The following is a 13,445-nucleotide window of genomic DNA, read 5'->3' as shown; positions in this document are numbered from 1 at the left end:
GTCTGTCTGTATGGGGTGTGGTAAGAGGTTGAGTGATCAGAGACTAACTCACCAATGTTCTACTCACGCTACACAACTCCTAAACACACACAGGAGGCTCATTGATTTAATAGTTCCATCTGCTGCACAGACATACTTTCACACGTTCACAGACTGATATATACAGAGCCAAAACACATTGTCAACCCTCTGTTTGCTTTTTATCACCACTATTCTTTGGATTATATAATTCATCCTGAAAATGGGAATGTTTGTTTTTAGCACGGTGAAACAAAGTGCACTTTGGATTAAGTTTTTTCATTTAAGTCGCTCAATCCGTCACAGGGTATTCTGTACCCATTATGTACACCACCCAGTGGGTGCAAGTGTATATACAGGAACTGGAGTCCAATAGCACGTGAGAGGTGGTGCTTTTGACTCACAGTGCTATCAATGTAGGCCTCCGTCCACACCGTGTCGTGCTCCCGGTCGATCACCTTAGGACGACTCAGCACGTGGAGATACTCCATCACATTCTCTTGCACGTCTGCCAACGTGGAAATCTGAGTGAAGTAGCCTGTTGGGAGGAGAGACGAAGAAGAAGAAGGAGAGAGAAAAGATGATAACTTTAGATTTTTGCCAACAATGGAGTGTGAACAAGTTCAGTCTCCTCATTAGCTATGCTGTCCCAAAAACAGAGATCAGAGGTAGAGACTCTGTGTCTCCAAAACTGTTTCACATTGCAGCAAGTGTCACATCCCATATCAGCTTGGCTACATAATCTTTTCCAAGCCATCACTCCTATTTTACTTACCATGGTTCCAAAGCAGAGAAATTGCATCTGGAATACAGTATGGTAGGCAGCAGATATTTGCTTGATGGAGCAGACGGAGACCTGGATACATGTATGAGCAATAGCTGAAGAATTCCCCGCAGTGATGTACAAGTGAGTGCGAACCAGCATGGGTTTGTGAATGGGAAAGTGGTATGTAAATGTAATAGAAAAACGATCTCAGTTAAACCAAATGTGATGCCATTTCCTACGATGGTAATGCTGCCATTATGATGCTAATGTGCATGTGCAGGAGGGAATATACTGTTATCTCAGCAGGGGTCGGAGAGAGGGGAGAGCAAGAGAGGGAATCAGGACAACATAAGACACACACACACTCAGAGAGAGAGAGAGAGAGAGAGAGAGGATGAGAAGTGACACAGAGAGTAAGGGGAGAAGAGAGAGGGACCACCACATTTCCACCCATCCGTAAAAACAGCAAACTGCCTCCATCACCGTGAGGCAGTCAAGGAGAAAATCATAGCCAGAGGAAATAGATTTTGGGGTCATCGTTCCCGGCAACGACCTTTACTCCACAGGGAGAAAGGAGCCAGAGTCTAGACACAATACGCAGATCTATGATGAATGCCATGTACCCCTCCAAATAACTAAGGAGAGGACTGGTCACTGATAATCCAGATCTTTAAATCTGTGACCACAAATAAATGCTTAAAATTAAAAAAAAGGCTGAAGTCACTGGAAGCATTACAACTACATGATTACTGCAGTCACTATAGCAACAAGAATGCACTTGACTCTGAACTTGACCTGGAAGTGAACCTTGGCAGATTCTGCCTTTTCATCCTTAGAGACATTCAGATGCGGCTATTATTCCGGCAGACAGTGCAATGACAACACACACATACAGACTCACATCACACACAAAGCAAGCTGCCTCAGTCTAACTGCATCGTTCATCACAGCGGTGAGTGAAGAATGACTACTCCCACTGGAAGGCTGAGGGCGTCCTTCGGGCTGAGCCACCGGAGCCAGTGAGATGAGCTGGGGGAGAGGAAAAAAATGAATGCTGCCCCCGCTTTTTGTTGACATGGTACACCTGTCATATATACAGGACAGGACAGCTGCAGCGTGGCCTGGTCAGGATCAGGGCGTTCATATATTTTTAAAGGGCCTTGGTTTGGGTGACATGTCAGCAAAAATTCACAACAAGGTGTCCTGATACATGAAAATAATGGATGAGGTGGAGACGAAAAATGTCATGATACGAAGCAGAGCTAAAATACACTACAGATCTATGTGGACCCCCTTACGTATACCCCTATGTGACAAGTGACCATCAAATTCTAGAGACATGTTCATTAACTAAATTACACTTTTCTTTGTGATGCATGAGTCATCACATAGATTCTTGTTGGCATGTTATGTAAATGCAGGTAAATAAAAGTTAAATTCAACCAAATTTTGTGACCGCCTCCCCAATAGTGTCATAATAGCCTCAGACTCAGAGATATGTTTTGCACTTTGAATCCAAACTTTCAAGCCTTCACAAGTACCAGAGGGTAGAGAACATCATACATAAACAAGAGATTTGTGCCTCTTCTGTGGCTAGAAATACAACATATGATAACTGTGCTGTATTCACAACTTAATAAGACGTATGTGTAATGGCACCATGGCTATGACTATAATGCCACTTCCTGAACACAGACAAACACACACGCTAGCAGAACCTCTCACACTAAAATGCTGCCATAAAGTTAGAACCTGTCATCTAAAACATCATGTAGCACTAACTGTAGCACTTTCCCATGATAAAAACTGGCCACTAAAGAAGTACACACAGATATTGTATGAGGACTATGTGTCCGCATACGTTTGGCCACACACTGTGTGTTTGATAAGTATATGTTTGATCAGCATAGCATATCCACTGATGGAATGCACTCTATTCTAACAACATACAAAAGGTGCTATATTTGATCACCAAGGTTGTCACAGGTTGTCATGTCTCATTTTTGATTGTCTGCCAGTCTCAAGAGGGTGAGTGTTATATAATATGAGCTGGTCTGAGGGCAGACACCAGGGGAACCAGATTAGAGGAAAAAGAGAGGGGAATTGGCTGAAGGCACAGCTCTTATTGTTGAGGCTGTGATGGACAAAGAATGATAACCCTTGTCCCTGAAGTATTTTTCAGTTAATTTCTGTCTGAATCTATGTGTTAAGCAGACCTGACTGAGCTGGCAGGAAACACGGAGAGTGATGGTAGAAAGTTAGTTGAGCTCATCCAGTTGTCGGCTAAGGCCTGTATCCTTTTCTTGTTGGCTGGAAACTATTTCTACTATGTATGCTCTGTTAGTAGGTGGTACAGCCATAAAGCTTAGTGGTAATCCTAAAATTATTTTACCCACAGTATCTGTGCAAGTACACTCAGCATTTCCAGAATCTTAACGATATCCTTTGCTCCACTCAAAGACCACAGGGAGAGATTTTGACATCACAGCTTTCAGTGACTGCTTTCAGCAGACAAGATAACACTTTTTCACCTGAAAAACTACTTCAGGTAAAACAGTGAGGAAATGACACTGAATTTTCTGCTGTAGTTTGGAATAGAGATGTTGTGCCTAGGGAGCAGAGAGAAGACTGTTCTGCACAGCTCCTGCAGGGAGCAGAGAGGATGTCACTGTCACAAGCCTGAATCATCATCCGGCATACAAACACACGCACACACTTGTGAGGCAAGGCACGAGACACACACACACACACACACGCACACGCAGGTCTCATCATTGCCACTAACACCCTCAAACTGACTGGATGGGTCCTCTGATATCACTTCCAAGCAAAACTGTGGATGCCCTTGTCCTCTTATCTGCACATAAATACACACACACACAGCTAGAAACACACGCACACCCCTTGTGTGACCTATGGCTTGCCTGTCTTATCTACGGCAGCCTGAGGAAATGGAGCCAGACTGTCTCTGTCACCCACCTCCCAGCTAAATATAGAACCTGAAGGAAAGTGCTCTACACTCTGAGACAACCATGACCACACACAAAGCAGCTGAAAAGTGGTGTATCGCCAAGATAGTTTGGACTTTAGGCTTAGAGGAAGATGTAATGTGACATATCTGGTCTGTGCAACTGGAACCAGCTGCCTGCTGTCACACACACGTGCTAATACTACTAGCACTGACAAACACACGTCCATGAAGCAACATGCACACACACACACACACCCACCAAACACCTCAAACAAATCCTGAGCTCAATAATGTATTCATTTTCGCCTGGCTGACGGCAACATGCAGCAACTTTCCTCTGCAAAAAACAGATTATAAGTAGGAAAAAAAAGTACAGTGGTTTACGTGCGTGTTGTAAGATCCCACCTTTGTTAGCACATGCCATCCATTTCAGATTATCTGCGAAGGCCGACTCTCGACCAATCAGGTAAGGGAATATGCGGACCTGCGGAGAAAAAGCAGATAGCTTCCGTCAGTCATTTTAATCGCATTTTGATAGGGCCCACCACACCACCATATAGAAGATAACACTGTCAAAGCCAGGCGGAAGGCTTATTCTTTATCTGCCACTGATTAGCAGGCCCTTCCTCCTTGTTTAATAGGGTCGATTACGAACTCATGAAAGTTTTCAATTTGTCTTTAAGATTTTATTTAAAGTTTAGGTAATTCAAATCATTTTTATCAGCTCAAGAAACTAAACAATTGAGGATTACCAGATACAGGTTTTTAAATGAGATAAGTGAATCTGCAATTAGAGTGACTACGAATGATAAACCATGAAGTAAATATTTTGAGCTGAAAAAGCCAAACTTAAGCTTCCCGTGCTCAATCCAGAGAATCTTCTAAACTCTCTGCTGCCAGACCCATTTTTGCCCAGCAGTGCTCAGTTGGCTTTAGCAGCAGGTGTAGTTGGCAGGTGTGTGTGCCCACGAGTGTGTGCGTGTGTGTGAAGAGCAGGTTGCCAGATTGGACCAGATGCAAGCCTCTGGGGGCACAGCTGCCATAGCTCCCATGCCTGCATTTTTCACTGCCTCCCTTCACCCTGACAGCATGTGTCTGTTTGTGTTTGTGCATGTGTATGTATGTATGTGCATGCACACATATGTCTAGATTTGTGTGTGTGTGTGTGTGTGTGTGTGTGTGTGTGTGTGTGTGTGTCTTTATCTGATTTTGGATGACTGCACTCAACAGAAGGGTCTGAAAATTGCAAAAATATAATTTATGTACAAACGGTATTTTCTTTTTTGAGGAATACTTCCATTCACATGATATTCATTTTATTGTTACTTCCATGTGTAACAGCCTATAAATTCAATAGTGATTACAACAGCTTTAGCAAACAAAGATATAAACCACAGACAGCTAATTCTAGGCTCTCATTTCTAGTATGGATATTGTTGGTCTATTGTCAACTGTAATGAGTTTCACTGTGAATAAGTGCAGTTGTCAGACTGTCATTTTTAAGCAGCCCTAATTATCTAGACTGTAATCATCTTCTATTCATACAGACCTCAGCCATGTGAATGACACTGCCAGAGTGACTGGAAAACACAACACAGCCAAAATGATCATAACCGCTCCATGTAGGGCCATAGTTGAGAGGTGTTGCAGTGGGATTTTCTGCTTGTGGTTATGTGTTTTCCTTCACTGGTAGCCAAGATGGAGGTCAAACTACAGCAGACTGGTTATTAAATATGGAAGAGGTTTACAGCTGAGTTAAGTTCGGCGGAGATAAAAACCAGCCGGGGCTCGAGCCACGGCATGCAATCTTCAACCTACTTGACTGCACAAATTTCATATGGGCAGGAATAAAAACACACATGCAGGCAGGAATACAAATACACAGACATGCAAGTATATACATCTGTATGTATCTATCAGTGACTTTGCATAAAGATATGCTTATAGAGATCTTCATATACAGGCACTGGTACACACAGATATCCATGCACAAGAGTAACTTAGGGCAAGTTTCAGGCTGATGGCACGCGCTCTGCCCTCATTTTAAACACAAGTTCCCATGTGTGCAAAAATATATTTGCTCTCACTCCTGCATTATGTATTTAGCACTTAACTCGATAATGTATTCAGTTCTCCTGTGTAAACACACACACACACGTTTAAATGCTGTAAGTACTTCTGCGAGGCTACATGTGTTTTAATGTCCAGAGCACACTGTTGCAACTCACACTGTTACAGAGTAGCAGCAGGTGAATTGTTCTGTTGTTGGTGGCCTTATGCAATATGTAGCATAATCTAGGACCAGACAGGCCTCTGTTGGTTAAACTAGAAACCACATCCTTGATGCTACATAGGGATGATTCTTAAATTGTTTTGGTTTGTATATGGGCTCTATCCACTGAGGCTGATGACTGTTATACCTGGGTTAGTTTGTCTGTTTTGCATTAACATATGTACATACTGTAATAATGTAATTGCATCTACATTTTGTAATACAATAAATCCTAAGGCTAAGCTTTGTATTATATGTATGATGTATGATCTCAATTGTAAGAACACGGACATTCACATTAAAATTTGCAATACGGCACAGGATGACAGGTAGAAATAATGTTTGGTTTATCACTTAATGGCAACAGCTTATCTTTGGCAAAACAAAAGCCACAAAATTACATTTTCATTTGGAGAGACAACTTTTTAAAACAACTTTTCTATCGACACCTATTAGCAAGCCTTGTAATTTCAATTGTTACCACTGCAGTGGTACACAAAGCTTTCAAACTTTCAAACAAATTGAAAGATACTGATACTGACCTTGTGCCACACTTTCTAAAGTTAGCAGCTGATTTTATTTCTCCTTTATTAACTCATATTTTTCATCTATCTTTTGCCTCTAATGAAATTCCTTATCTTGATATCTGCTTTTGTACCACCATTACAAAAAGCTGGTGACCCAACACTTCTAAATGATTACAAGTCCAGCTAATCAGTCTTGGCAAAGATTCAGGAACTGGCCATTTCTAATCACTCTCTAAGTTTTTACTCTGATACTATTTTATCTGATTATCAATCTGGTATATTTGAGACTGAGTTTAGGAGAGTAGACTGATGTGTGTGTAGGAGACAGTGTCAAAAACTACCTGTTCTTGGGGTGGAAGATGGGGAGATGAATTTGTCAGTCTAAGGGAATGTTCACATAAAAAAACACTGCTTACATGAAACGCTTATGAAGTTGGGCAAGTGCAGGCTCTCAGAGAATATGGTTTCTAGGCCTAGTGGTGAATTCCCAGATTGAGTTAGTGACTCTAATGTGTAAGAGGCAGATACTGCATGAGGAGAATCTCTCAAAACTTACACTGAGAGCCAGGGCCACATGGAGACAGTGTCTCTGACTCTTTGGACTCACAATATCACGAGTCTAGGCCTTTCTGCTGGCCCTACTACATGTGTGCCCACTGCAGCTGTGCCTCTCTCTTGTAGGACTGAGCCCACGGAGTCCCCTTACAGCCCGTGCTGCTGTGGTGTATCCTTCAGGCACTTACAGCTGGCCCTTTACTGGTGGAACAAGATGAACAATATTGGCAGAGGACTTGCACAGGGACCTGAAGATTCACTGCCAGTGGTGACAGATAAGGTATGGTGGTTCACACAAAGGACAGGCACAGGATAGGGTATATGTGGCCAAGCTGATCAATCTCCTGAAGCTGAGGGACGTACATGTAGCCTACTTCCAATTTTTTCAATACTTTCACCTTCAAGGTCAACTCATGCCGGTAAGAACAGATGAAACGCAGCATCTTTCATCAATTGCCAGTGTTGTCTAGTTTCACCTTGCTTCTACAAGATGGCCGACAGTTGTGGAAATGGGCACACCACAAGCCACCCACAGTCAATGCTGTCCTGTGTAGATTTTTTTATATAGTGGCAACTAAAAAAATGACTCAATCTGGCCCAGAAAGACTTTTTGATATATTTCAAAGGAAGTGGCTATAACAATACATACAATCTCTGAACACCACACACCTTCAAATGATTTCAGTTTGAGCCATTAGATGCAATATACTCCAAACTGGCCTAGGACCATACCAACAAATTACTTTAAGGCTTCTGTGTGCAGGCAGTCGGGCAACTCAGGAGAGAAAAATCCTGCTCTATGACCCAAAAAATGGCAAAACTTTTTCAGCGAATGCAATGAATGATCAACTTTATGAATCTTTGCCATATCACCATATCTAATTTTCATGCTGGTGACAGAAGTTTCTGTCCCTGAGTGCAGACTATGTGCCAAAGAAGAACAATGTATCAGCAGATCAGTGGTCTAGGGCGGTGTTTTTCAATTATTTTTGAGCCACGGCACATTTTTTACATGAAAAAATTCCCACGGCACACCACCAACCAAAAATGTTAGAAAATGACACTCTGTAGCCTAATACAGTATGTAAAATGACAATACAGTCTCTCACTTCAAGTTTCTTGTGCAGCTCATACACACGGGCCAGCACTTTGCCGCGTGACAACCATCGGACCTCTGTATGGAGCAATAAGACTTTATGCTCTGCTCCCATTTCCTCACACAAAGATGCAAATATGTGACTGTTCACAGGTCTTGTCTTTACAAAGTTTACCCTGCGCACATCATAATCCAACACAGGAACTAGGTCTGCTGGTAAAGTCTTGGCAACAAGGGCCTCACGGTACAAAAAACAGTGTGTAACAACATTGGGTTTTCTCTGATGGTGTCTCCATCCACAAAACGCACATTGGCCAAGAGTTGAGAATGTCCACTAATATCCGTAGACCCATCAAGTTGCAATGCAAATTTCCCACTGATGCGCATCTTTTCCAAAACAACACTTTTGATGTCTGCAGACATGTCATCAATACGTCTGGCAGTTGTGTTATCTGAGAGAGGGACTTAAGCTATTTCTTTAACCGCGTCAGGGCCGAGCATCTCGTTAACAATGGCTTTGCTGGCAGGTAGTATTAATGTCTCTGTGTGTGGCTTTTTTGTTTTGGCAATGAGTTGTGTGGTAGCTAGCTTTGAGGGCTCTCTCATTCACGTTTATGGTTTTTCTCATTAAAGTTGCCTGTTTCCCCATGTGTAAAATAAAATATTCTGCCTTCTTGTTTTGGGGTGTTTCGTTTGGAGACAGCGTTTAAGCTTGCTTGGGACCATGACGCTGTTGGATAGCTTTTTGCCACACACCAAGCACAGCGAGGTATATAGCTTTCGCTGTATTGCCTCGAGCTCACTGTTTTTGCTTTCTTTTGACCACCACTCATACTGTGGCCTTCATCTGGGTCAGAATTTTGTCCAGGGTCCAGTTCGGAGATCGCATTTTAACCTTTTCAAAAACTTCTCCATCACTGTCACTACTACCTCTCCCACACATCACAAATTCTTTGGTCTTAAAGTAACAAGGCAATTAGCTCCCTGCTGCCACCCACTGACATGGAAGAATATTAAATTACTCCTCCAATCACTATATTGCAGCACAGACACTTGACAATGGCATATTATTTCCAGATATTAATTAATTAATTTTCAAAAAAAATCTTTTAGACCAATTAGGCGAAAGAATTTCCCACAGCACACCCGATGATCTCTCACGGCACACTAGTGTGCCACAACACAGCGGTTAGAAATCACTGGTCTAGGGATGTCACAGCCCAAGACCACTCCAGATGGGAAATGGCCAACTTTTTTTAGTGAAGGGTGCCCACCACCACTGTTCTCATCAAAGCCATGTTTTCTACTTTTCCTGTTGTATTATAGGGTACTATAGAAGATTTTAGAAGATTCACAATTCACAACCGTCAATTATTGCAAATTTTCAGGGTGTTAACAAGGGTGCTGCTCTGCTAAGATTCATCTTACATTTCTTTATATTCCTGATCTTCAGTGCAAGGTGTTTGATATGGCTGAATTCTCACGCTAGTAATATTAAGAACATATTGCATTTTCATGACCTTCTAAAAAAATACATTTGCATGGAACTCTTATTGAATTTGGTCATATGTGGCACCCATATTATGCCAAAAGTAGATAGAGAGTACAACCCATAATACTGTTCTGTAATAAAATGATAATAGTATACAAATTATATGATAACTGAGCAGCCAAACAGCTTTTTGCATATATATCATAAGGCATCATTCAAGCATAGTTAGCTGAGATTATAGCGCAGATGTGTTTAGACGCACATGTATGTGTGGGTGTACAAATATGTCCATGTTCATGTGAGTTTAGTGTGAGGCTGTAAACACGTGTGTGGGCACATTCATGTAGACAGGAATTTATGGGTGTCAGTACAGGAGTGAGAGTATCGGTTCAAGTATGTCTTGTACTTTTATCTCCTCCTTTCACTCGAAGAAATGATTGGGATCAGTATTCCACACAAGCCGTCAATTGCACCAAACGTCAGAGAGCAGTGTCAGGTACACTCTTATATGAGCCACAACAATGTTCTTCGTGTTTTTGTTGTTTGTTGTTTCAGTTTTTTATTAATGTACATTATGGTTTTTGAGGTCATACTACAAAAAGTAAAGATAAGTGCAAAACAGCTTCTAAAACATTCTTTATCTACAAAAAGGCTGTTATCTGAAAATGGTGACAGTATCTCTCTGAAAATAATCAGTGGTGTAACATGAAAGAAAAACTCATTATAGAATGTATTTGAAGTTTTTCAGTGTTTTAGACTTTTCATCAGTAGATACTGTTTTTCAAGGCAATACTTTCTTTATGATCTGGCCTCTATAGCTTTTTGGAATAAATGCTGTACATTCAGAAGTGTATTTGCATTCAGTTTTTCCTACGCATGCCTGTATGCTCAGTGTGATGCCATATAGTGGTGAAGCTGTGAGGCTGGTTGGAAGGAAGCCATTAAAAACCAGCAGCGAAGGGGGAGAGAGAGAGAGAGAGAGAGAGAGAGAGAGAGAGAGAGAGAGAGAGAGAGAGAGAGAGAGAGACAGGAGAGAGTGACAGAGACTGAAGACTTCTATTATCAGCGGGGCTTCTTCTAAATGGAACTATCTAGCAGCCTTGTCCCCGCTCCGCTCACTGCTCTACAGCCTTGAGGCAGGAGTGTTGGCGTGGTGGGTGGGTGGGGGGGAATTGCGACTACAACCAGGCACACACAAACACGTGGGAATATAACTGCATTTGGGAAATATTAATGCATTATATTAATGCACACAAACATATGCTCAAACAGACTCAATAAAATTGGCTAATAATGTGTCCTCACACTCTCATCAGCTGCCAGATCCCACAACTCACTCCCACACACACACACACACAAAAAAATATTTTGCAGACTCTGTAACGAGCATTTCTTGTCAAGGCTGTTAAAAGACCTACCTGAGGCAATGAGAGTTTGTACTGAATGTATATGGTATATACGTGTTTAGGGTGTATGAATGTATCATTGAGTTTAGTCCTTCTATCCTCAACCTTTTAAGGGCGAAGACCCTGTGGGCTTTCTTTTTACAGGAGAAAATGACCTAAGAATAACCCTTTCTTTCTTCCCCTCCATCTCCTCTCTCTCCCTCTCTCTTCCCATTTCATTTCAGGGCCTGTCAGAAGAGCACCACAATTACCTTGCAGGACAGTGAAGAGACAGATCAGACCTCAGAGACAGGGCCATACTTAACTCTGTTTTAAAGCCCTCTGAAAGGACCCCATACTGGGCCTGCTCAACACTTTCCGCTTGTCAAAAACTTTATCTAACAACTCAGCCAAATACTAATACTTGGTGAAAACATGCTCTGAAATCTGACAACAGCACAGTGTGCCCATATGGGAAACAATGACACTTGTTGATATATTATTTGAAAGTGGGATATTTCTTTAAAAACTATATTTCTGATGTAGTTACAATAATCATATGTGATTTGTAATCAATGACCTAACCTTATAAATGATTACCTTTCTCACTGTTTCTGTTGACTGATGTATTTGAAAGAGACTGTAGCAGATTCCTTTGGTATCCCTTTAAAATTGTGTCAAATGGTTCTACTTCCTAATTCCTCATTTTCTCACAGTCCACTCTCAACAGCTAGTTTAAAAAGTCATTCACAGCCACAGAGGTGCATTATGCTGCTCTCCAGTGCTCGCCCCTTCATTGGATTACATGGTCTCAGGTCCATGAAGTTGTGAACAAGGCATAATAGGAAATCAAGCTCAGCTGACCTCAATGTGCAACAGTCCTGGAACACATTTGCAGAATAATGTAGATGCGCGTGTTTGTGTGGTCAATACACTACCTTCCTCTCTGGCCAGTTATACTTGGCAAAGATAGCATCATATGTGTCCACGGCCCCATCTGTCACCAACATAATGGCTTGGCTACACTCGCTCCCCCTCCCAGTCTCGTTGAACTGGAGATAGAGATAGAGAGAGGAAGGGGGGGGGGATTACGGCAGGTGAAGAGAAACAAAACAAAGCTTACAGCGAGCTAATGGAATAATAATAGTATGCCTTCATCTGTACACACACATGCACACCAAACTACATGGACATCTACAGAGTGCATTACCACACTAAGATTACAGAAATGAGTCATTAAGCAGGATAGAGACATTTGTCATTGCAGTGTCCCTTGTATAGATACATGTTGTTCAAATATGAGCATTTATAAGTGGGTGGTAAATGCACGTGTCTGTGTGTTCATACGCATGCGTGTTTGATTAATTGCTCGCTCATAATGAGGAGATGTCGAACCAGTAACCTGAGTCATCAAGTGTCTTGTTTACTTGGTTTTTGCATGATTGTGTTGATTTAGCTATTAATTACAGTGCACTAATTAATTTTGGGCATGAAACTGTTTGCTTTCTGTGCGTATGTATTTGTGTGTGTGTCTGTGTATGTGTGTGCATTCGAGTGTGTCTGCCTGCGTGTGGGTGATCAGCCATGAGTGTGTTACTTACGTCACTGAGGAGATTGAAGGCTTCAGTCAAAGCTATGTCCAACATACCAATGCCTTGAGCAAACAGCTTGTCAAGGTGCTCCCGGAAATGCTGGTAAAATACAAAGTTTGGGGAGAAGCTGTTACAATGATGGTGAGGAGAGAAAAGAACACAAGTGAAAAAAGAGAGGGTGAAGAATTAGAGGTCATTATTGATTTTTATAGGGAAAAACAAAGAGACAAAGACCAGATAGTTACAGTAAAAAGATGTAAAGATAATGATTTCATTTTCTCATAATACAGAGAAACATAATATTTGACTGAACTTGATTTACCGTCACTTACATGTGAGCTGAGATTGCACCAATGGTCTAATGGGCTCTTTAACATGGCCCTGAGCCAGTTTTTGCAGAAAGCGACCCCATTATCTTAGAGTAAAATGTCACATCCTGACAGAAAGAGCTAAAATGACCAGTTTTCTGTCCATCTCCTTTCAACTGACAACCATTCACTCTTCTGAGTATGCATATGTGTGTGTGTCTGTGTGGTTGTGTTCATGGGTGTGATTGTGCCACAAAGGGTACATTATCTCTCTGGCAATTAATGATGAGTTTAATGTTGTCAGCAAACTAACAGGTCTCATGCGCATGTCTCATTATTTACAACAGCCTGGGGGCAACACACACACACACACACACATGGGCACAGCCTATTATCCAGTTCAATCTATTTATAGCTATTTAGATGCAGCTGTTGGGATTTGGAACATATCTTGTTGACTCTG

General features: G+C 41.7%; 1 protein-coding gene across 3 annotated transcripts in view; it reads right to left on the bottom strand.

The window, feature by feature from the left end:
* The window catches only part of cacna2d3a (calcium channel, voltage-dependent, alpha 2/delta subunit 3a), a 112,006-nt gene that overhangs the window by 41,415 nt on the left and 57,146 nt on the right, over nucleotides 1–13,445 (bottom strand). For all 3 annotated transcript variants that reach the window (XM_018668110.2, XM_018668111.2, XM_018668112.2), the window contains exons 9-12: nucleotides 12,684–12,773; nucleotides 12,021–12,134; nucleotides 4,161–4,239; nucleotides 423–556 (exon numbers count right to left, since the gene is read on the bottom strand). In XM_018668110.2, coding sequence (XP_018523626.1) covers nucleotides 423–556; nucleotides 4,161–4,239; nucleotides 12,021–12,134; nucleotides 12,684–12,773 — 417 coding nt within the window. The remainder of the gene's footprint in view (nucleotides 1–422; nucleotides 557–4,160; nucleotides 4,240–12,020; nucleotides 12,135–12,683; nucleotides 12,774–13,445) is intronic.

The sequence above is a fragment of the Lates calcarifer genome, linkage group LG6 (genome assembly GCF_001640805.2).
Source record: "Lates calcarifer isolate ASB-BC8 linkage group LG6, TLL_Latcal_v3, whole genome shotgun sequence".
Taxonomy (NCBI): Eukaryota; Metazoa; Chordata; class Actinopteri; family Centropomidae; genus Lates; species Lates calcarifer.
Note: the sequence above shows the minus strand (reverse complement) of the source record. Positions and strands in the feature narration are given on the sequence as shown.